Here is a 23,453-nt window from a genome sequence, read left to right as displayed (position 1 = left end):
ATGATTTGCATGTTACACATTTTATTGTAAAGCACTGTGGGATTTGTAATGGTCTTAGTCTTGAATTGATCTTGTCTTGACTTGGTCTCAACACCTCAATGTCTTGGTCTTGTCTCAGTCTCAATACACACAATACTGACTTGTTCTTGGTTTCAGTTTTGTTGACTACAACACTGGAACATAGACTATGACATATCCAAATGTGAATCTATCACTGGTTTGAAGAAGTGTTAACTGTCAACATTTTCTTTTTTCATTTATTTTTTGTTTAGGCTCTACAGTAAGGAGTCCAAAGTTTTTTGGAATATAGGTGGTCTGAGTGCACACACACATGGAAACCTGCACACTGAGTTGTGCACATGAGTTGTTATGGTCCTGTTAATGAAGGAGTTCTGAAAATGAATCTAGGGATGGAGAAGATGATTTTACACCATGCAGGTCTAAAAGTTTCATAGTAATAGTACAATTTTGCCAGCAGATGGCAGCATTGCACCATTAGAAGTCTAAGGAGTCTAAGAAGTCTAGAATGTAAGGCGTGAGACTCTTACTGATAGAAAAACTCTCAGACTTTCAAGGCTGAGCCAAGAAACTAACTTATTGTATTGAGGACACAATGGAAGAATAAACCATGATATTCTACTCTGTGCATATTATGAATTCTTCCTCAAGCCATGAAACCAGCTGGTGGAGCTCTTCAAGGAATTGTAATCAAAAGATTTGTTTCAGATATAAACACTTCCTGTCGCTCTATGCCTGAACCAAGGACACATAGGCTCTCTGGCAGTGGATAAATAGTGGATACAGAGGACAACACTTGTGTATGTCAATGGCACCAGATGGAATATGATACTGGCGAGCAACCCCACTGGGACTCAAACCATACATTTACCTTAAATAGAAGCCCTAACCACGATATTGAATGAAAACTAACACAGAGCTCAGCTGCATTCGACGCTGTAATGTAACACTCATTAGTTTCCCAGTACAGTGTACTTTGAGGCCCCTTATATGATGCTGAGACGACATGTTACTTCTTCCTGTCCAATCCATTACTATCGCTCCAAGACAAAGTGTTCCAATGCGGGTCAAGCAGCCCCCCAGTGGGTGATAATCTGTATCACTGAACGGATGAGATCATAAAAAATGATGCAATCCCCATGTGTCTGTGTTTGTGAGAGTGTAAATGTGAGTGTGTGTGTGTGTGTGTGTGTGTGTGTGTGTGCCATTATCGTAATTTCCTCTGCTCTGCTTCCCCTGGTCGAGCCTGACTCGAGGGAGAGGACAGCATCTCTGACCCTAAAGCTGACTCTCATTAAATTGCACTTTCATTTATCAGTAATTCCTGCTGATTGATCTCCGACACCTGCTCAACAGACAGGGGACATGCTGAGTCATACTGGGCCATATATTCACATCATTCTTCCATCATAGAGCGTTTACTTGCAGGATGAACAGCAGCAAGTGGAAAGTCATACTTAACACAACGCATCTCAAGTTTAATAAATGTAGATTGAGACATTTTTAATACAATTTGAATGAAAAATCTATTTTCCCTGAAATCTACATCGTACATGGGCATTAACAGGGACTTCATGCTGCATTCAAGTGCAGAAATCGTTATAAACTCGGAGATCTATACGCAGCTGGTCATGAAGGTTGTTGAAAATTCGAAAGTTTTCTTATTCTGTTATTTCCCTCCAGACATTTTAATGACACAATGAGTGAGAAATGATTTCTTAGGGTTTTTTATGCCTTTACATGAGAGTGAACTGTACAGATCAGGTCCCTGATGTGAGAGAAAGCGCCCCACTCAGCACCAAATGTGGGCAGATTTTCTGTTTGGCAAATAAGTCTCAGAAGGCTAATTTCTGTACCAAAATAGTCATATATTAAATCCTAAGCAGAGAGTCTCTACCCTGTCATAATGTCAGTTACGGGTGTGGTGCTTCTGTCTTATGTCTGTGTTTGACACACACACACAAAGACAGGGTCTTCATGGTGCACTCAAATGTACCTCATAAACTCTACATCACTTTGCAAGTTATTGTACGTGGGCGGCAACAGGAACTTCATGGTGCATTCAAGAGCAGAACTCTCTATTTGAAACGGGAACGTTTCTATTGTTTTCTTATATTTCTTTGTTGAAATACGTAGGCCTACATCTGTCATTACTTTTGGCTCTTTAACTACAGTGTTTTTATAATTAGATGCTAAAATAGCAAAAGCGATATCTCATTAAATTTTTACATAGGCAGATAAAAAAAAAAAAAAAACACCTTCAACTTGTTTAGTTAACCCTCATAGCCATATTGAACAATATTAATGCACAAGACAGATTTTCCGCTTATCGTGCAGGGCTGGTTGAAGGTCTCCAAAAACAGAACTGCATTTAAGACACCTAAGTATGCTCCTGTTGACAGATTCTCACTTCCCATTCCACAAGAAAAAAAAAAAATATTCTAATCTAGTTGTATGCATGCATAACACGCATATTCACTCTACTTTGCGTAGTGTGAAGCTCCTCCTGTAAAGAAACAAGAAACAGCTTGGTAAAATAAAAATAAAAAGGTACACATATAGCTCACAGCAGGGAGCAAGTTTTTGAAGAAGAGACCTGTCAGCCTCACACAGAGCAGCTGTAGTGTGCTGTACAGTTACAGTAGCGCTGTTAGCAGCTCATCCGCTGTGACCAATTAGAGATAGTTTCCATCACCGTGGGATTCCGACTCAGGCTATCCTCACTAAGAAACAAATGTGCTCTGCTGGGCAGGGAGCACCGGCAACAGACAACACACACACACACACACACACACACACAGCATGCTATCTTAATCAGGGTGAAAAGGGCTTTGATGTGACAGATTTCAGGGCCCAGAGGGAGAGTGGCTTTATTTAAAGTTCTGTTGAGAAGAGGGTTAGTGATGACGTGACAAATTATGGCCATGCAAGAGTTTGATTTCTTGCTCATTTGCATTAAAATAGTTGCCTGGGGATGGGAAGAATGGGGCTGTGAATGAATACTGCAGGTCTCTTTCTATCACACACACATCTGCTGGCAGAGCAATCATCACTGGTGGTGAGCTCTTAGAGGCAGCTAGCCAGGTCGGAATGCCAGAGGCAAGCCATCGCGCTCCCACCATAACACCCATCTTCCAGTACAGTAACTGGTGTTATGTTCTGCTCTCTGCTGACACCGACTTGCCAAAGATGACTGGCGCTCGTGGCAGTCAGCCAAAGCATCAGGCAGAAGTCTAGTCCACTTTGTCTCCCCCTGTCTCTTCTTGTTCCATCCATCCATCCACATGGCTCTTTAACTTTAAGAGGCATTAAACTGGCCCTCTTTTTCTCTCTTTCTCTCTCTCTCTCTCTCTTTCTCTATAATCTGTCATTACCAGCGTCTTGTTTCTCCTCACCTTGACTCACAACATAGCACTGAATGAGCAAGGTATCAGATTACGTCAGTGCGCGGCTGCCTGAACCCCAAGATGCCCAACTCGGTGCCGTAAGTCTTCTATAGTGCTATTCTCTTGTTTCCATAGCGACGAAAACGAGTACATATTAATTCCTCCGGAAATAGAGGCGGAGGTCATAGCCTCTGCCTTCTGGCCGGCCACACGGGTATTGTCTTGTGATGTAACAGACCTGAAGTTAAGGCACAATGCATTAACAGCTGGGCAAGAGCATTTACATTTCTTAATGAAATGTCACAGCTGGTGGGCAGTCACGGTATGGTTTAAGGTCAAGGAGACGGAAAAATGTATTTGCAGAATTAATTGATGCATTCTAATAAATAAATGCATACTAATACACTTTAAATGTCTTACTTGGCTTTGGCATCAGCATCCTCGTGGCCTTTACTGGACACGTCCTCCAGACCTCCAATCAGGTGCTTGAATGAACTGCGAAACAAAGAGAAATGTTAAAACGGCACGTGAGTAAACTTTTCTGAGGCTTACCTTGTTTATGATTTCTGTAAGCAAAGTCGTACAGATGAGAGAATAGTTAGAGGAGATAAAAAGCCGTCTGTACTGTACACTGCAGGTGATCCGCAGAAGAAGCTGGTACAATATATGGCCAGAATGCCATAAAAAATGCTGCCAGTTACTATTAAATATTCATCAGTATGCTTTTAGAGCAAAAAAAACCAAAACACTGAAAACAGACGAGGAGACGGGGGCTGAGTGGGAATGTTCGAGACAAAGGTGAAGGCTGCGCATAAATCTTCTGAAGAATGAATTATAGAATCCAAAGCACACCGTGAATACACTCAGTGCACAAAGATATAATCAAAAACCTAAAATCCAAATGAAAATGTTTTCTGCTCTTTTAGTACTTAATAGTATGAGTATGTTAATAGTATGTTATTAGTGTGAGTATGGAGGTGATTAAAGATTATGATGAGATGTTAACTGGATAATAACAAGCTACATAATACATCTTCTTATTTATTTTGCATCATCATTTGCTTTTTGTACTGTTTTGTTGTTATGTGTGGTGTCCTTGAGTGCTTTGAAAGGTTTTTCCAAAGGATTTTAAATAAAATGCATCATTATCATTATTGTTATTGTTATTATTATTAGTATTAGTATTATTATTATTATCAACTCGCTGAAATAGAATCCTCACAACACTCGTGGGGAGGTCTGGCACATGAGAAATATAACGATGCTTCGGCTCATTTCTCTGTGAAGTATGGCTGCAAACAACAGCAAACATCCTGGAAGAACAGCTAAGCGACAGTTTTCATACAAAGCTCATCAAGCTGTCAGCTGGAAGAGGTAATAATCCATCTGCGGTTCTCTCCTGTTGAGACTGTAATGCCTGTGAGCTGGGTCTCTTTCCAAGCGGAGCTTTTCTTTAAATGTTTGGCTGCCTACAGTGTCTATTGTACTGAGTCGGTGACTCCCTGCTGCTTGTTTTTATTCCCTGTCTCTTTCCCACTGTCTCTATGTGCTCCTTTTCTCCTCCTTTCCAGCTCTGTGTGGTTCTGTTTAAATGCATCACACAGTTATGGACACACAAAATAACAAGTGTAACAAGTGAATATCAGCAACCTGGAATCTGCACTAGAACTGGTCTGACACACGATGAGTTAGTTCCGTGGGCTGTGACAGCATTAGCTGTATGACGAGCAGAGTGAAAGGCAGTGGTAATCACCTGTGATGAACCACTCACTCACTATCCCCTCTACTAGCTCTGACGTTGGCCCATTTGTGCCTTGCAATAGCTAGGCCCCGGGTAAGCTGATACTAGCGTCTACCATCCTCCTCCCCACGCCCTTATCCATCTGTCTTTCTATTCTTACCACATGACTTCATGCCATAGACGAAGATGGAATCAATTCCTTCTGTACAATCTTACCGGAAAAAACGTGATAATGAAGCGTAGTAATGAAATGTCAACCATGTTCTTGCAATGAAAGCAAAGCAGCACATATTTGAGACAATGCTGGTTTAAAGAGAAAAATGGAGCTGAAAGATGTATGGTTTTGCTCTTAATCTCAGCGCAAAAAACTGCCATTCCTGCACAAATCTGGCATGTGGTAAAGCATGCACCGAGTATATGGAGGTTAAGTCCTAATGGGGGGGTCCTGGGGTCTCGATCCTCCATCTCCCCTTATCTTCTCTGAATCCCCAAGCTATTCTACCCAAATAAAGGCTAAAAATCGACCAAACAATAATCTTCAGGAAAAAATGTGTGCCGTGTTCATCAAGTTCAGCAGTGGATTCATATGGATGTATGAGTTAAGGAAGCAGTTTAGCCCAGAAATTCTTCTTTGCTCATTATGGTGTGACGAGGACAGTTTTCCTTGGCTGCCCATGACAGACATTCATTCATTCATTGAGTGGATTTCATGTTTAATTCTAAAGAGGGAAAGAGGATAATTATGTTGTGTGGGAATTATTTTCGTTGATACTCACTCTCTATCGATGACTAGGCAGGTGACCGCCTCTGCTGCAATGACATTGGCCGTCCTGATGTCCTCCCTGGATAAAAATATCACACAACACAATCAGGAACGACAGCAGAACGAGCACATTTGATCCAATAATCCAATAATCACAAAGTATTATTCATTTAAAACGCTTCATGGGAGCTGTGATGATGGAAACAGTCATAACCTGCACACCAGTTATGTCTTATTCAACTCCATTCACTCCATAAACGGCACTGACGCACAGTGAAATCATCATCCTCAACGGGCACCACACATCACCGCATGAGTGGCATTACTCTTTATTATATCTGACATCACGTTCATCTTCCTCCGACGATGGTGCCTCTTCAGAGGAGTCGCCCCAGTCGCACGAATCCTCAGAGTCTGTATCCCAGGAATCCATCCTTCACTGTGAATAATTTTTTTTGTGCACAGAGTCCCACAGCGATAAGCTCCAGCTCTGAACCAGCAGGCTGCCCAGGGCAACCCCTCAACAAAAGACACTCCTGAAGTACTTGGATATAAATCTCCAAACCAGATGTCGTGTAATCCACTTTGACACAGACTTAAAATATTACAAAAAGACAGAAAAGTCTTCTGGGGTTGTCCCATAAGAAGATTATTTCATGTCCAATATTTTAAAAAAAAGGAAAAAGGATCTGATAATCTGGATGGATGTCATACCCTGATGTGTAGCAAATAAAAAGCGAAACCGGCCTTTGTTCTAGTGAGTCGATTCAATTCAGCTCAAGTGCAAACAGTAACTGACAATCACCCTCTGTGTCTGATCTGAACTCACACATACGGCAACCTATTTCAATGAGCTGAGGTGATAATTCCCCCCTCATGCTATGTCAACTCCCTCTGCCTTCCCTCTTCCAGACACACAAATGCAACCCTCCCTCCTCATGCGCACACACACACACACACACACACACACACACACACACTGTGCTCCACTCTTTTCTGCTGACCCGTTTAATAAAGGTCACAGCTGGTGGGGGAACAACAAAGTTTGAAAGGTGAGGACTGGAGAGGAGAGGAGAGCAGAGGAGAGGAAGGCGGCGTTTATCACGAGCATGGGATTTATCAACAGATGACTATTGGGGCCCTCTAGCTAGCATAGCACATACAGCATTTCATTCACCTCTGATAAACTGCTTTGACCTGCATCCATGCTCTTCACACAATACTCTGGCTAACACTGCTCCACCTGTTCCTCTGCTCAGCCACAAAAGCATCCAGTACCATTTACATAAGCACATTGATATTAATATATCGTAGTTTAGCATTAGTAACAAGGTTAACGGATGAAAGAACAAACCAATGAACACACCAACTGTTACACCTTGTTAATTCCAATTCCCTGATGGTACAATAAAGGAGAAAAAGAAGACGTTTTCTGGATTTGTGTGATTCATAAAATCAAGCATAAGAGACCCTCACAATATCGGTTTAATGTGATCATTATTCAGATATTCAGAAGATGAATAGGGAGACAAGTTGCACTGTCGAAGGATGCAGTGCCAGCTGTGAATTTGCCACAATCCACCAGCTGCAGAGTCACATTTCAAAAGCTTTCCCTCCGACTTCTATCAATTTACCTGCCTCTGTTGAGATCTTCAAGTCATGCATACAAGGAATCAAATTGTAGATATTCACTCAAAATGTCGAGTCGTCATTAGTCAGTAATTCAAGAATGCAAAAGACTTAACCTAGCAATCTCAATGAACTCATTCTAGGTTACTTTGGTGCCACCTGTAGCTACTGGTGGTAATATCGAGTGCAGTTTAATGCTACAGGTCGTAGAATTCTGGGGGCAGCAAATCAAACTTTTGTTGTTTTAATAAAGGAGGAAAAACTGTCTTTTTCCATCATTCTATGAGCAATTGTGATCTGGCAAGGCACAATGAAAGGAGTTGGCTATGTCTCTAAGAAAGTTGGAGGTGTGCAGCCTGTAGCCTGCAGCTCTTCAATTAAAAAGCTACGCTCGCACTACAAGATTTCAGCACCGAATCTTCCAATCGCCAACAATTTTTTTGGAGCTCAACGACTACAAAGTCCCAAAGATCAGTGGCCGATCGGAATGTGTGAACTGTTCAAAGATGCTATCCAGGAGCTAGCATACTGCTGCAGACGTGTTGTTTATGGCGTCACAAAATGAGTCACAAATCAGCCCACAAAAAACTTGGACTGCCTGGACCGTGTTTTTCCCGTTTCATGTTTGGCGACATGACTCCCGATTATAGGGCAAAAACTGGTATAGTGTGTGTGTGACCAAGGTGTCGCAGCTCACTGTGGCTGCTCCTCCTCGTTCATCATGCAGTCGTATTTTTGATTAAGAAAACGGTCACTGCTGATCTCACCGACTACTTCATAACCACTTTATCATTTATTCATTAGCTTGTTAAGTTTTGGGTTTTTGTGTGTGTGTAGCATAGAGATCTACAACTGGAGTTTCATTACACCATCGTGTGTTCAGTGTGTACAGTGACAATTAACTTAATCAGGAATCATGAATAATAACACTAATGTCTCATCAGCGTGCCTTAAATACGATGCCGCAGAAGTTGGAAATGTTCGGTTTGACTCCACATGAGACATAAAACAGTATTTTTGTCTAGGAATGTCACATTGACACCTAACATGCTTTACTGCAAACATAAAGAATACGCTGCAATAAATCAATCAACAAGCCATGATCTCAATCCCATTTTGTTACCTAATTTGCTAATATAGTGCTTTCACAGAAATTAAAATTAAAAATAATAATGACGATTGCCCCAACCTTTATTCTAATGTTATTCTAATTTAAGTAGATTTTTAGACAAGCGAATCAGGCAGACACACACATCATTGATAATGAGCTTAAACTACAATGACAACCACAATCTGTTACATGAGTCGACTTGTCTAACAAGAGAAGGCATACAGTGTCATTTACTAACCATGGTGATACACAAAAAAACAACACAACAGTTTGGGCTTTAATGAAATAGTGTTTACATAAGTATGAATCATCCTTGAGAGACCTGAAGGGTTTCATATTAGAAAGCGGCTTGTTACACCTGTCCCCTGCTGCTCGGCTCTAGCTGAGGAAAACAACTTAGGGTGTCACTGTGTTGATGCATATGTGAAACACCATTGCTAATATCTGTCAGAATGATTCATGTGCACACCGCTGAGCCCAAGTCATCCACGAAGCCAAAGATGGTTCTGCACTTGTTAATTGCAGCGCAACAAGAAATGCATTGGAAAATAGACACACACACACACATATGCTCAAGCACAGACGCACTAAAAGCAGCTGCATGCTGTGTCTGGAATGTCCTTTGAATTTATGCAGGAGGGAGCCTGTGGTGTTGATTTCCACTAGATAGTTGAAATGAACCTGGTAATTGGACAGTGATCTGCTGTCCTGGGAAGGGGGTTAAGAAAATAACGTACCAGCTTGGCAGCTGAGAGCGGGTCAACAGCCATGGACTGCAGTGAGGGGAGTAAAGCCAAAGCCGGGATCAGGACTGGGGCAAGAACAAGAGGTGGTCATGGAATACACAGCCCATCATTTTTGTGGCTGATGTACATCTACACCAATGTGTTCTTGATTTACAATGATTACAAACCCTTAAAAACTTTTGCAAAGGCTGCTGATCTCATTTTGCTTCAAAAATAAGTATTCAGGTGGGTCTGGACAGCTGTAAATGTTGAAGCTTCAACTAGAAATTGTCCATTTTCCACATAACTGCAGGGTACAGCCACTTTCCAGAGCATACCATACATTTTTGCATTTCTGAATACCCTCATCCTCTCTCGTCAGCCACACACTTCGTTAAAAATGCTTCCTTACAGTAAATGCGCTTTAAAGTTACTGTTTTTTGGAAAGCATAATTTTAATGTCAGGTATGTTGTTAGAATAACCAGACATGGACAGTATGAATATTATAACGTGAAAGGTATACGCTCAGGTCTCAGATGTCTCAGCTTTCCACAAACACATTAGCAAACACACTGGGAAGCAGTTTTACTCATGTAAAGAGTTTATTTTAGTGGCCTGCCCAAAAATAAGCTTTCTTTGATAGTTATAGTTTTCATTTCTCACTATCAATTTTCTGCTTGGACATGCAGTTAACAGATGAATGGTACCAACTGAGCTCTAGCTGCAGTGATTCATACTGTTTTCTTTGACAAAGTGCTTCTTAAAAATTCTCTAAAAAGCTTCAAATCTTTCAGGGGGTCATGCTGTGATGGTATCAACTGGGTGCAGTATCTGTAAAATAAGTAATGTCTTCAGTGTGAAAACCTACGGTATGATTCAGAGGAATGTAAAACATACAGAGGATACAGACAAGCACATACAACAGCAGGTTGACATATATAGATTGGAGTTAATGCTTTTACTCATGGGTATGAGCTATTACAAGACTGAGGGTGTGGCTGTGAGTGAAAGAAGAGGCGTTATTCTACAAAGCATGGATGCTGTATTGGTTCAGTGTCAATGCTTAGCATGCTTAGGGGGGAAAACGGGTCACTCTGCAAAAATGTTTAATCTAGCTCAACTTTTGCAGCAGTGCAGTGCAGCAACATCCAGCAGCACTATGTTTCTTAAACACACAGTTTGTATCGTCCTCCACAAGGGTTCTCTCACTCAAAACAATGAAGACAAAAGATTTGGCTGATGACATCATAATGTAGCATAGAATCATGGGAGGTGCTATTTCCATTGTTAGACAACCACCGTTACTGATGGAACTCTATGCAACGTGACTCGGCAAGAGGTAATGTTTTACAGTTTTATGTTACGTTTAGTCACGTTTGACATTTACCAACATTTGACGTTTACCATGTTCATCTTCTTAGCTTAGCATGTTGTGTTAGCATGCTAATTAGCACAAAACACAAAGTTCAGCTGAGGCTAATGTGACTGTAACTGTTGCAAGCATTCACTCTCTAACCCAAGTATTATACAAATTAGACCTTGTAGGGCAGTATATGAAGAGTGTAGAGATTACCAATGTGATAAAACATTATCCTGAGGAGGAAATGAATGTGTGTATCCAATGTCATTGCAATCCAACCTAAATCTGTGGTGAAATTTCACGTAAAACCACAAATATAGTCTACCTCTAGTGCCAGGGAAAACTCAGGAGGACGTTGAACCATCAATGTCCGCCCATATGTTAATGGCCCTCTATCCAAAAGGGACAGGCTTGGGCTTTTGTGTTACATCTCCAGTTTTGTAAACCTCTGCCACAAATAAGTAAAAATGACTCTGCAGTGGTCATACCTGTTGAACATTAGAAGTGGATTTCCTAGACTAACACACCGACCTTAACACAGCCTCTCACAGTTATTTACCAGGCGGCTATTTTTGAACTGAGAGTCGTCAGTCTGACACTGTCGCCAATCACATTTCTGTCAGTGACATCTTACTTTTTTCACACAATCTCTCATCTTCTACTCGTGAAACACCCCCCCCCCGCATACACCCACACAAAGTCAGCTTAGGAGCAGAGTTCAGGGCGCACATTGTCTGTGCTATTGATGGAACTGCACCTCAACTGAGAGTTCACACTTCACTGTGACAGGAAGAATGTGACAGGAGATAGTCTATTCAAACCGGAAGACTATACCTGGAAGATGCACCTATTGGGACGATATATATATACTGCATCTATATATACTATAGCATTCATTAAGGGCTTCACAACCCTTTGGAGAAAACATGTAACGCAATATTTCTTCAATAGATACACACATCACACACCAGCACTTGCGCAAGCTTGAACAGAACCATTATGGCTGGCAGGAAAACAGAAAACAGACTTTGATTTTATAAATATGTCTTTTGCACTGATCAAAGGCAATGTCCTCAGAAAAACTGAGTAGCCTCTGAGTAGGGGCTATTGAGTTTCATGAGCACGGACACACACAGTTAACTTCTAATTAGAAAAGATGGCCCCACTGAAGAGCCCTCTGATCAAAAGACTGCCTCGAAGATACCCAGCATCTCAATCATTTAAATTTGCGTGCCATGCTTGACCATCAAAGGTGTAGTTGAATAGGCTTGGACACGGCGAGACAAAAGGCGATCGTGACAACATATGATAATAACAGCGAGCAGATGCCGCTTTGTTCTGGTGGGATATAGAAAAGATAGGGTCTTCTTGATTAATCAAGGCAGGAGATGCTCTTGAAAGCGCTTTGAAGAGCATCTCACAACAGCGCACTACTTCTGGGCAACACTACAGACACATGGATGAGAATATATGGATGCATTATATGTGGGGACAATTAAGTCACTGAATTCCCTGAAAAATGAAAAACACTCCAACACCAAAGTAGCACAGCTGCTCAATCCATTATAAATTAGAATTTTGCACCCTGCTCTCATTCTTGAAACAGCACGTTTCTTCGTCTCATTATTGTATAAGGATCACATTTCTATTTGGAATAGTCTCTCCTCTATTTCTATGTGGAGATCCAACTTCCTTCATATTTCATATCCTATAGTCATTATCTTAACATATGGGGAAAGCCCAGCCATCTGTGTTATTCCAGCTGTTGCCTGCACATCACATCGAGAATCTAGTGTTCCTTTTGAGTATTACAAAACAATCATTTACAGTGTTTTGACAACACATACGACAGCATCCATTTTCCACAGAACACTGCTTTGATTCAACAAGACTCTCTTTGCATTATAAAGTGCTAACGATATGCTCTTAAGGAGCGTCTGTTAGAGATTGCTTTCATAGTCAATGTCCACAAGATGGCGACGTCTCCACTTTTTTCATGTTAACAGTGCGGGCAATGTACATGCATGCACTCAAACACATGTGCATGAGTGCTTTTTTGATGTCTAACTGACTAGATTCTATCCCTGCCCTCCGTCTGCTTAAATACTACATTATCCATGAGGGTATAGTACAGTCATGACAGTCAGAACAAACAGCAGGGTAGAAACATCACTTGCCAGAAGCCATATAAAATATTTGTATTACACCAAAGTGTTTCTTTCATCATAGTTGAGCGCTTAGATGGCAATGAAGGTTAGCAGTGGCAGCAGTGGTTAGTACAGTATAATCACCCTGTTTACTTTGAACTTGCGTCAGTACATCTTCACAGCTATAACACATGTTCCAGAGACAGACTTACAATGTTTACACATCTGTTAATGATGGAAACTGTACAAGCTTGGCTTATATCTACTAATTACATGTTTTATATGTATATAACAGCAACAGGGCTGTACCAAATGTCATATTATTTAAATTTGAAGTTTATATTAAGGTTTTTGAATTAAGCTCTGAATTTCTGTCAGCATATTTTATAGTGCCTGCCCGATACATCGGCTAGCTGATATCATCAGCCAATATTGGCCCATCACATATATACTGGCAGCAGCCCTTATCTGCTGATATGAAACATCATTTTTGTGGGGGTAACAATGCAGAGAAAGATGCTTGGGGTAATTTATAAAGATCAAATTCCCAGTGAAGTTTGTTGTTATACTAAACCATTTATTGCTTTTAATTCCTGGATCACAACGGTCCAAAAAATTAAGCTTAGCGAAAGGTCAGTCAGTAATATTATGTTTTTACACTTGCCATCTAAGTCATGAATGCAGTCCCCTGCTTTTTCCTAACTTCCTCCTGCTCATTCTCCTCTCCATCCAATTATAACGTGTGACATCATCCGCTGGCGATTCATTAGTATCTGTCAAATTTAAAAGTGCCTTTTCCTCTCTGCTATGTCATTTCAGCATTGCAAAGACATCATAAGCCACCTCCTCCCCTTCACCACCTCAACCATGGATCCCTGGCCATCCCCAGTCAACCGTCCAATCATTGAAATTGTTCCACATCAAAATTCATTCCTCATTACCACCACCAGTGTCTAAGTCTCCTTTAAACTGAAAACACCTAATCCCATGGTGACCTACCAAAGTCTATTCCTTCGGTTCACAATGAAATGTATCTTCCTCATATCATCTCACTTGTTTTGTTTCTATCAAATGTCTCTTCTGATTAACATCAAGTGATTCATCTGATTAAAAGAGGGGCCTTTTGTTTAGTATATCTCGAAGGTTTCATAAACTTAACTACATCTACGTTTTTGTTTTTTGAAGGCTAAATGATCACAATCATGGATTGAAGCAGAATATTTAGTTACATTTTGTTTTAATCAATTTTGACACTTGGACATCATAAAGATCTGGAGGTATTAGAATTGTTCAGATCACACAAGTTGGAAACAATCCTACGCTATATTAATGAGTTTTCACCCTCCTTCGTAAACATATAACATTTTCTTCTTTTGATTCAGGCAAAGAGCTTGCCACAGTAATTGTATGTGCTCTCATTTCTGCAAAAGGGTCGAGATAAAATGGCTGCATCTCCACATATTCACAGTGTTTATGTTGTATCAGCTAGGAATACAATTCTATCATCAAAGCTTTAAATGCTAACACACCAATGTTTTCACATTTTTTCAGTTTCAGACTGTGTCCTTCTGACAGAGTTTTTGTGTCACATCTCGGAGATGGAGATGATTTGTCAGAAGAAGTAGTTATGTCATGCCTTTCAAGGAGAGTGAGTGGTGAGAAAAATTGGTGCAGAGAAAAGTTGGGCCTGATAAAGAGCAAATTAGAAGGGATAGATGCCTGGCAAGCGTAAGAAGAAAGACAATAAAGAGAGGTCACAAGTGAAAATTAGTAGGAGGGTGAAGGAGATAGATGCAGCAGGAGGAAACTAGATTTAAAGTGGAAGAGGCAGTGTTATCAGGGACAATCTTACCCTTGAAGTGCTTTCTCTCCAAACCAGTCTCCCTTCCCAAGGCTGCGCAGGTAGACAGGCTCTCCATTGGGCAGGTCTTCCCTGGTAACATTAACCTGGGCAAAGAACAGAAAGACAGGGAGAGGAGGGTTGATCAGAGGAATAGTGTGACAGCGAGGAAGGTGGAACAAGAGTGAAGAAATAAGGGCTCACAGTGCAAAGACATGTGGGGAGTACGAGTGGAATAACATTTCATTTACACATCATTCCAAAAAGAAACTGACAAGCTAATCATCACCCAAGATGGCAGGTTAATCACAGTATTACAAAACAGGGGAGAAGTGCCTGCGTGACAGCCATCTGTGATCTGGGAGGTGCAGTGCTGACCACTTCATTAGCTAGATGACATGTGAGTGATGGCACTGTGCTGTGCTGGTAGACTTAACAAATCAAAATGAGTTGATGTTTGAGGAAGTGAATGGAGACGGCCGTTTCGCCTAATGAAGGATCTTGTCTCCATCCATTAGCTGGTTCGGCACAGGTGAAGCAGCGTATCCTGCACACGGCAACACACCGGAATGCTTTCTCCAACTGAGTGACAGCGGAATTACTCAGTGATCTAATGCGATCACGTGGGAGCAGAAGCAAAAGCAAAAAGAAACAGAGGGGCTTGTAGGGGATAAAAAGTGCGGACCAAAGGGCAGATTGTGTGTTTGCAGTGACCTCTCGACAAAGTGCACTGTATGCGGTCTAGATAGGGACAAAGTGAGCGATGTGGAAACAACCAATGAGAAAGCAGTGATAAGGTCAGCAGTTTATGTGCATGCGCATGTGCCTGTGTTCATGTCTGTGTGCATGAGTTTTGAAGGTTTGTGATGTAGGTGTGCCAACCTCGTGAGGTTGGTCGCATCTGTTTGGGGTCAGAGGAGAGTAAAAAAAAAAGACAGGAAACATAATGTATCTTAATCTGTGACAGTGACTGCTACATCCCAAACATATGAATCTGTCTCTCTCACTGAGACTTGAGGGGGTAGTTTTTGTTATTATACGGTTTCCCACTTCAAATACCTTCAGCTTGAATCAGAGTTATTTCAATTAGAGCTACAATAATTCATTGATTATTTGTAAACTATCAGGTTAATCATCAGTTTTTCTGACAATCCATTAATAGTTTTAAGTCATTTTGGAAAGACAATAAGTAAGGGATGTACGTTAAGGTTTTTTTCAGCCAATATTAATAACCAAAGTCCATATAGTAAAAGACCCAACGAAAAAAAGCTACACAAAGTACAACCCATGAATGACACCAAGAATCAGGAAGCGAAAACTGGAAACACACAACAGGAAGATAGGACAGGGCAATACAACAACACTAGGATGAAACAGAACAGACAAACCGTCAGAGACAGAGGAAAAGACAAGGACTTAAACAAGGGTAAAGGAGTGATTACCTGATAAAACACATGTGAGGAGCAAAACGGTTAAGAGAACAGACAAAGGGAGGAAATGACAAGCAAAACATCAAACATTAGGACAGAATATTGTTTCGTTTCTGTGCTCTTCTTTGACAATAAACTGAATTTCTTTTGGATATGACCAAGATGTTGGAGGTTCTGATCTTGGGCTTTGATTTTTTTTAGACCAACATATAAATAATGGATTAAAATAATAATAAAAATAATAATAATTGCGGAATTATTTTAAATCTTAACTTTTATGGATTTAAGAGCCTGCTTCAACTGAGAATTATGTTCTTATGTGCAGGTCAAATCAACTGTCTTTATATATCTCAGGATCGCAGCTCACTGTTGTTCCTCAAGAGACTTAAACACCTGGAAAAAACGGAATCTTGAGTTAGTGAAGCAGCTGCCTGGGCTGTGACCCCTACAGCAATTTCCGTAGTGAGAAGTACGCCGACCTCAACAAACACACCTGCTTCCATCAGCAGACAGTCCATTTTCTGTTGATGCTTCTTGGTGGTATCGTCAACTCGTCTCAATCATTGGTTAAAACAAAACATGAGTAACATGAACAAGTGAAGTTTAGAGAAGAAATGGAAGAACAGGTGGGAGGTATAGCAGTTGGCAGTGGGAATGGGAAAAGGATGAAGAAGATGATGAGGACAGGCAGTGGGCATCTACACATCAAAACATGTTAACAATAGGAGCGTATGAAAGCCCTCCAACAGGGCTCAAACCAGACGAGACTGCATGTCATACGTGCTCCGTGCGAAAGTCTGTGTTGATGCTAAAAAAGGTGAAATAAAATGCCTCCATTCACTTTTCTGGATGCTCCCAATGCTGCCGCAAAGGATGATGAAAGAGGCGGCGCTTCTGTCTCTCCTTTCCCCTTAGCCCCAGATGATGAATGACAGCCAACCTCCAGACAAAAATACTACCACTTTGCTACAAAGATAGTTGTCTTTTTCCGCGTATGTACCCCAATGCCCTACGTTCATGACTATTTTGGGTGGTAGGCCAGAGGCACTGTGCTCACCTTTCCTTTACTGATGATGAAGAAGGTGTCTCCTCTGGCCCCCTGTCTGATGATGTACTCTCCATCTTCATAATGTGTCTGTCAGAAGAGAAGCAAAGAGGAAAGAAGACAGGAAAAGTGTTATTCAGGAACATATCATTCTTTTCTCTCCTTTCTCACATCAGGTCGTAAGGCTGTATTTCAGTGTGCTAAATCCCAATTAGATGTTTTTCTCTTGATAATACCACAGACTGGCAAGCTGCAGGGTGTTTCTCCGCCTTCCACACACCACTTGTTCAGATATGCCCTGCGACCTTGAATATGTGTGAGCAGGTAAGGAAAATTTGTGAATAAATTAATGTAGCTGCATCAAATCTGAAGGCATGCCACACTCCTTACTACAGGTTATCCATCAATTCATTTTCTAGCTATGCCCAGTTATCCTGTTCAGTGGTGACATTGAGGTCGTCAGTGTAACACAAAGCCAGCCTCAGATACAAAAGAAAATACTAAGCCTAACACATACAAGGCATGAATGTCTTAGGCTTAGTATTTTCTTTTGTATCTTTTGTTGAAAACGACCTTCAACACTAGACAAAGAATGTCTTTGATTGAAGGACACTGTCGGTATATGTGTAAGATGTGACATACCTTTATATGATTTTAAAAAAAACTGTTTTACCACAGCACAAGCAGCACAAGTCTGGATATGATAAGGACAATGAACTAGAATCACCTTTGGTTTGTCATATTACTAGTAGTGGTGGGATTTTCCATGTCCTGGTAAAACACACATGATGCTGCACCTCAGCCCACAAGTCTAAACAGAAGACAGAGCTCCGTATTTCCTGTTGGGTCCTTAAGATTCCACACTGCATTCCCCAGGTTTTTATTCCGACACCATTTCACAGACGAAAGATACCTTACGTCTTCCTTCAGACTGAGCAGCGAGCGAGTGACTGTCTGCTGTGTGTCACTCAAAAGCAGAGCTTTTTGTTTATAGTAGGTTGCAGTTGATGATGTTTATTTCAGGTTTATTCATTCATCCAATGGAGTCCCTTTTTCTAAAGCATGTTCTCAAGTAGAACCAAACAGGAGAAACTAGCTTAATCTATCTAATCAAAAATCAATCACAGACTTAAATGATCTATCATAGCAGAGGACGAGACATAGGACAGCATGATGGATTATTTGACCCAACACCTCTGCCCACAGAGAAAACGTTTATAAAAAAAACCTTGGACACAGATTGGTTGTTTAAGGGGGTAATGGCAAAGTAAAACATAAAACAGTTATTTTAGTACTACTTTAAAGTTTGCCACTTGCCTTGTCCATGAAGCTGATAGATATAAATTCAATTAACTTGCCATCTTTCTCAGCCAACAGTGCAAACAAAGTTATCAGAGTACATTTACAAGCACGTCTAGAACATTTAATTTTCACCAGTTTAACATTATTAGTGTATTCTGTTAGCTCACTCACATGTCATCCTTACACCAAGCCAAATGATTATCTACTTTAACTGAATTCCTGGCAACACACTGTTTCTTAAATATCCTGGGTTAAAGAGGATTTGTTTGAGGGAATGTGAAGGCCACTAAACATGCACCAAATACTATCACACAGGCATGTTTTACATCCTGACAAAGTATTTAAGGTTAGTTATACCAGAGCTGGTCCTCACCAACCTGAAATTCCTACATTTGTGCCCCATTTAACACTGTCAGTGACAGACCCTGTTTTACTGTGGGTTGCATGGCCAACTGGCTCCTTCTGTCAATGTGCTTTCCCGTGACTTCTCTTTTCTGTGATGGAGTTTTTGTGTCAGCCCATAGATTTTCTTTGTCTAGTGCTGCTGTCCTTCAGCATTCATGCTGGCTCTGGCTGCTAAACTGAACTACCTCTCTTCAGTTACATTGTTTCCTTGCTGACCCTTTTCAATGTTAGGTCTTTGACTCTCATCGACCTACAGAAAAGCTCCACACAGGGGTGATGTTTTGAGTTAGACATTGGTGCATTGCATACTGCAAATAATCCACTTCTCATTGATTATGCATTAATAATGCTTTATGATATTGGCCACTCTACTAGCTAGGGATGGGAATTTCGAGCAAAAATGCTGTTTGTCATACTGTCAAATCAGTACTAGTCACACAGGCTCTCAAAAACAACATAACACAATGATCCAAGACTCACCAAGCAGTTACATTACTCCACAAAATATGTACTTTAGGCAAATCTGGATGTGGAGAAATGTGACCAAGACAAACTCAAATATTTTGCTAACCAACCTCCAGCAAAGCAAATTCTAATTCAGCTAACAATAATGCTAGTAACAATAACTATGGCCTTGTTAACACCAATAATGTTTGTAAGAATGTTGCTGCTGGTACATGTAAAATCTTATTATTAAGGTGAGTTTGTGTTAGGTTGAAAACTACCAGTAACATAATCATAGAATATACAGCATTAAGTCAACTTGCATTCCATTCGCCTTACACTAATGTTAGCCATAAGCTAATATAGTAAAAAAAAATGTTAGCTAAAATTAGTCGCTAGCAAACAGATGATATTTATTTTGTCTTTCTGTTTAGACAGAGCAGCAAATATTGAATTTGATGCTGACAATATTAGGCAGAGACATTTGTTATGCTTACAAAGGTCTATCAAGCAATGTAAATTGAAGGCGAGGTTCAGCATTATCAGTGCTGTATAAATCACCCAAATTCATACTTGCATAAAAGTAACAATATTGAGTTAAAATATAACCTTTCACTAAAAGTGAAAGTCAGTCATACAAATAGCACTCAGTGAAAATTTTAAGTATCAAAGGTAGTTTTCTAGCAAAAAATAAATGTAAGTATGAGAAGAAAAAGTAAGAGTTATTGTATTGTAGTTATTTTATACATATTGACATATATGCATATATTGTTTGTCATGGGTCAATCAGTTATTGGCCTGGCCAATTATCAGATCTGATATTCAGCCTTTTCTGATCATTGGAATCATTGTACTTTTAATCTGATTTCAGATGTTATTGTAAATATGCACTCATTTGCCCCTGCATGTAATTTGAATGTTATGACCTATTTGACTTTTATAGCACAAACTCCTCCCCAACCAAGGGGACAGTAGAAATGACTAGACTACAATGACTGAAAATCCACACAAATACTGGTTATTTTAGGTGATAGCAGCATTCAGTGTGGAGTCTTTGTCTGGAAAGTAGGTTCACTAATTGTTGGTTTAAAGTGCATCAGTGTGCATACTCTTATTTGTAACAATGGTCATCAAATTGCATGGGTGCTTGTTTGGCAATTTGTTCACTTTCACATTAAAGAACTAATGTATGATATTGATTATACCAAATCTTTCATTTGCTGTTATTGCAAGCAACACAACCCAAAACTCCTACTAAAAAACAGCATGGTCAATCTATTCTTTAGGGCAAGTTTTACAATTAGAACAGTCTGCAACAAGTTTGCATAATCAATGGCCTGCTTTATCTTTTCTTTAAAGCAAAGGGATCTGGCACTAATTTCTCTTAGCTACAAAAATGCTAACACATACAAAGGTAGGGAAAAACTGTGTTGGAGTGCAATTCAACATATTGAAAGCCTCAATGTTTTTGCGGCACATATCAAAAGTGTAAATGAGAACATGTTTGCATAACTAAATTATGCTGGAGAAAACATCAAACGAAGTGATGTGCAGATGGCTGGAAAATGTGATACTGACGAATCTCAAAAAGCACACTACCACCAGCAGCAGCGTGACATTGTGCTAACCAGTATTAAAAAGAACCAAAGATGTAACATGTTTAGTCCATTTAGAACAAATTGCATGTCACAACTGCTCACTGCCCATTTGCAAAACATACTGTGGTGTTTCAGGTTTTGTGTATATATTTATGCCTTTTAGACAGCCATTGGATTACATTTGTTTACATATGCAGACTAAAGAACCTTGCCTGAGTTTGGTAATCTATCACAGTAAAGATTGGCTCAAAGTATCATTAATGTAAGGAGGTAAACTGCATAACAACATTACAACAATGGAACTTACCAAAAATATTTGGTTTGCTTTGCTGGATTACCCAACTCAATCAAATAGTTGCAGTAATTTGCATTTGTCAATATCTAAGTCTGAATCATGCAAAGAAAAAATGTTAGAAAACAAATTTACAAAAATTAAAAGACTAAGTTTCTAAGGCGAGAAAGTACTGAAAGTAGGTCATTATGCTGATATTTGACTCAAAATGGATTCCATCATTCAACATTAGCTAATAGAAATAAAAAACGTGCTTCAGCTGTTTAGATAGTTTGAGCACATATCCAAAAAAAAAAAATAAATAAAGCTCCATTATCATTATTCATCATCTAGAATATTCCTTAATTTCCCTTCTGGCTCCCCTCTCTCACTGCGTTAAAAGAACGTTCATGTATGGTGGTGTTTGTGGAGCAGGGCTTTGTGCTGCAGATGCTGCAGGCTGTGAAACAAGGCAGTTACCTCCTCAAGGACATCTGCGAGCTTGCTCAGAATATCTTCTTGCAGCCCATGGAATGTGGGGACGCTGCAAGGAAAGAAAAGTGGCTTTCAGATAGTAAAATAGACAGATTCATACATGTTAAATATATTACTGATGAAGTGTTTTTGATAAAAGCAGATGTAAAATGCATTGTAGCTGTCACCTTAGTATTGACTTTGAATCAGTTGACCAGAATCAACGCAGACCTTTAATCTCCAGTTAACAACAAAAAGCAGGCAACATAACACATAAAAGTCAAAACTTTACTAAGGGAGTTAGTATAATACTACGCTTGTATTACAATATGTGTACATAAATATTTCAGCATAAATCGGGCAGTGTGTCCAGATACAAAGCTGGCATCAGATCATATGGTTGAATACACCAGCATGAGGCTTTCATGTTTGTTCCGTTCGCTTCCCGGCAGCACCAATGAATGCTATCTGCCTGTTATCAAGCTTACTAAATTAAACTGGCCCAATGTTTATCAAGGAGGAGAGAAAATAACCCGTATTGGTGAACAAAGGACTTATCTCCCCATATCATCTCTCCCTCTGTTTCTCCATCTCCTTCTACCCCCTCATTTTCCATGCTTTATTACAGTAATCTGAACCATCTAGTCTCGGCCCCCAACCCAGGCCCAGCCACTGTACTGGTCCTTGTGTTGTTGCTTCCTCAACAGAGACTCAGGCTAATCAGCTCAGCAGTGAACGGATGGCCTCACTCTACACGAAACACATGGAGTTTCAGTCCCTCAAGCTGCTGAGCTGTTTTTTACACAGCCTCTGTTGTTGTAAATCTCCGAACCAACGCTTAATTCTGTTACAGCAAATGTATTAATTCCACAAAGCCATTGGAGATGTGAAAATGTGCTAATGTGGTATTTTTGACCATTTCAACTTTCTAACACGACAAAACTTGATTTTGAGTAAAATGAAAGATGATCTTTAACAATTTCTGTGGTGATCTTGCAAACGGATAGAGAAATGTGCACTTGTCTGGTCTAAGGGGGCAGAGTTTTGAGTAATACCCCATTAGTATAGTACAATTCACAGCATCAATTGACAAACACCGCCTTGGTTCACAAATGCGTATTTGTGAACCAAGGCGGTGTTTGTCAATTCATTAACACCACCCTTGCTGTCACTCTTCCTGGAGTTGGACTGATTTAGAATAATACTAGAGAGAGGGAGGTTTTCATCTGTGTTCCTCCTCCACAACTTGCGAGAGCAAATATATATTTTCACAGCAGTTAAAGAGTGGGTAGAAGGCTCCTTGGGACCAGCAACTACAGCTCTTTTATTAGAATTACTTGAGGAAACAAAGCATCAATATCATTACCTACAGACTGTGTGTTTAGTTTCTAAAGTGGGAATCACATTTATAGCAACATTTGTTAATCCACAGAGTGAGCCCAAACCAAGCAACACATACATCTATTAAATATTTACTTCTGTTGGTACGCTATGCAAGAGCAGCTGCAAGAGCTGCCATACAGTACATGCTTGCACTCAGTGAAGAGACGTTTCTTGTTTCCAAAATAGCTTCAGCCTTAGACATGAAAGTAAGACTAATAGGGTTTTTTTTTTATATCTGGTTGGAAGACATACTGTACAGGATGTCTCAAAGTCTTTCTTTGTGCTGAGTACTGTAGACAGAGCAACAGTTGAAATGGTTTTATTGTGGCTAACCTGACTATTGTGCCATCCAGGGAGATTGTCCACACTTAAAAAAGTAT

The 23,453-nt window shown here is 40.2% G+C and overlaps 1 protein-coding gene across 3 annotated transcripts in view; it reads right to left on the bottom strand.

The window, feature by feature from the left end:
• Positions 1 to 23,453, bottom strand: part of LOC115597095 (cGMP-dependent protein kinase 1) — a 96,090-nt gene that overhangs the window by 8,883 nt on the left and 63,754 nt on the right. For all 3 annotated transcript variants that reach the window (XM_030442757.1, XM_030442758.1, XM_030442756.1), the window contains exons 5-9: positions 21,697 to 21,760; positions 17,209 to 17,286; positions 14,734 to 14,828; positions 5,922 to 5,987; positions 3,825 to 3,899 (exon numbers count right to left, since the gene is read on the bottom strand). In XM_030442757.1, the coding sequence (XP_030298617.1) occupies positions 3,825 to 3,899; positions 5,922 to 5,987; positions 14,734 to 14,828; positions 17,209 to 17,286; positions 21,697 to 21,760 (378 nt within the window). The remainder of the gene's footprint in view (positions 1 to 3,824; positions 3,900 to 5,921; positions 5,988 to 14,733; positions 14,829 to 17,208; positions 17,287 to 21,696; positions 21,761 to 23,453) is intronic.

This window comes from Sparus aurata, chromosome 15, assembly GCF_900880675.1.
Source record: "Sparus aurata chromosome 15, fSpaAur1.1, whole genome shotgun sequence".
Classification (NCBI taxonomy): Eukaryota; Metazoa; Chordata; class Actinopteri; order Spariformes; family Sparidae; genus Sparus; species Sparus aurata.
This window is presented reverse-complemented; position numbering and strand designations above follow the sequence as displayed.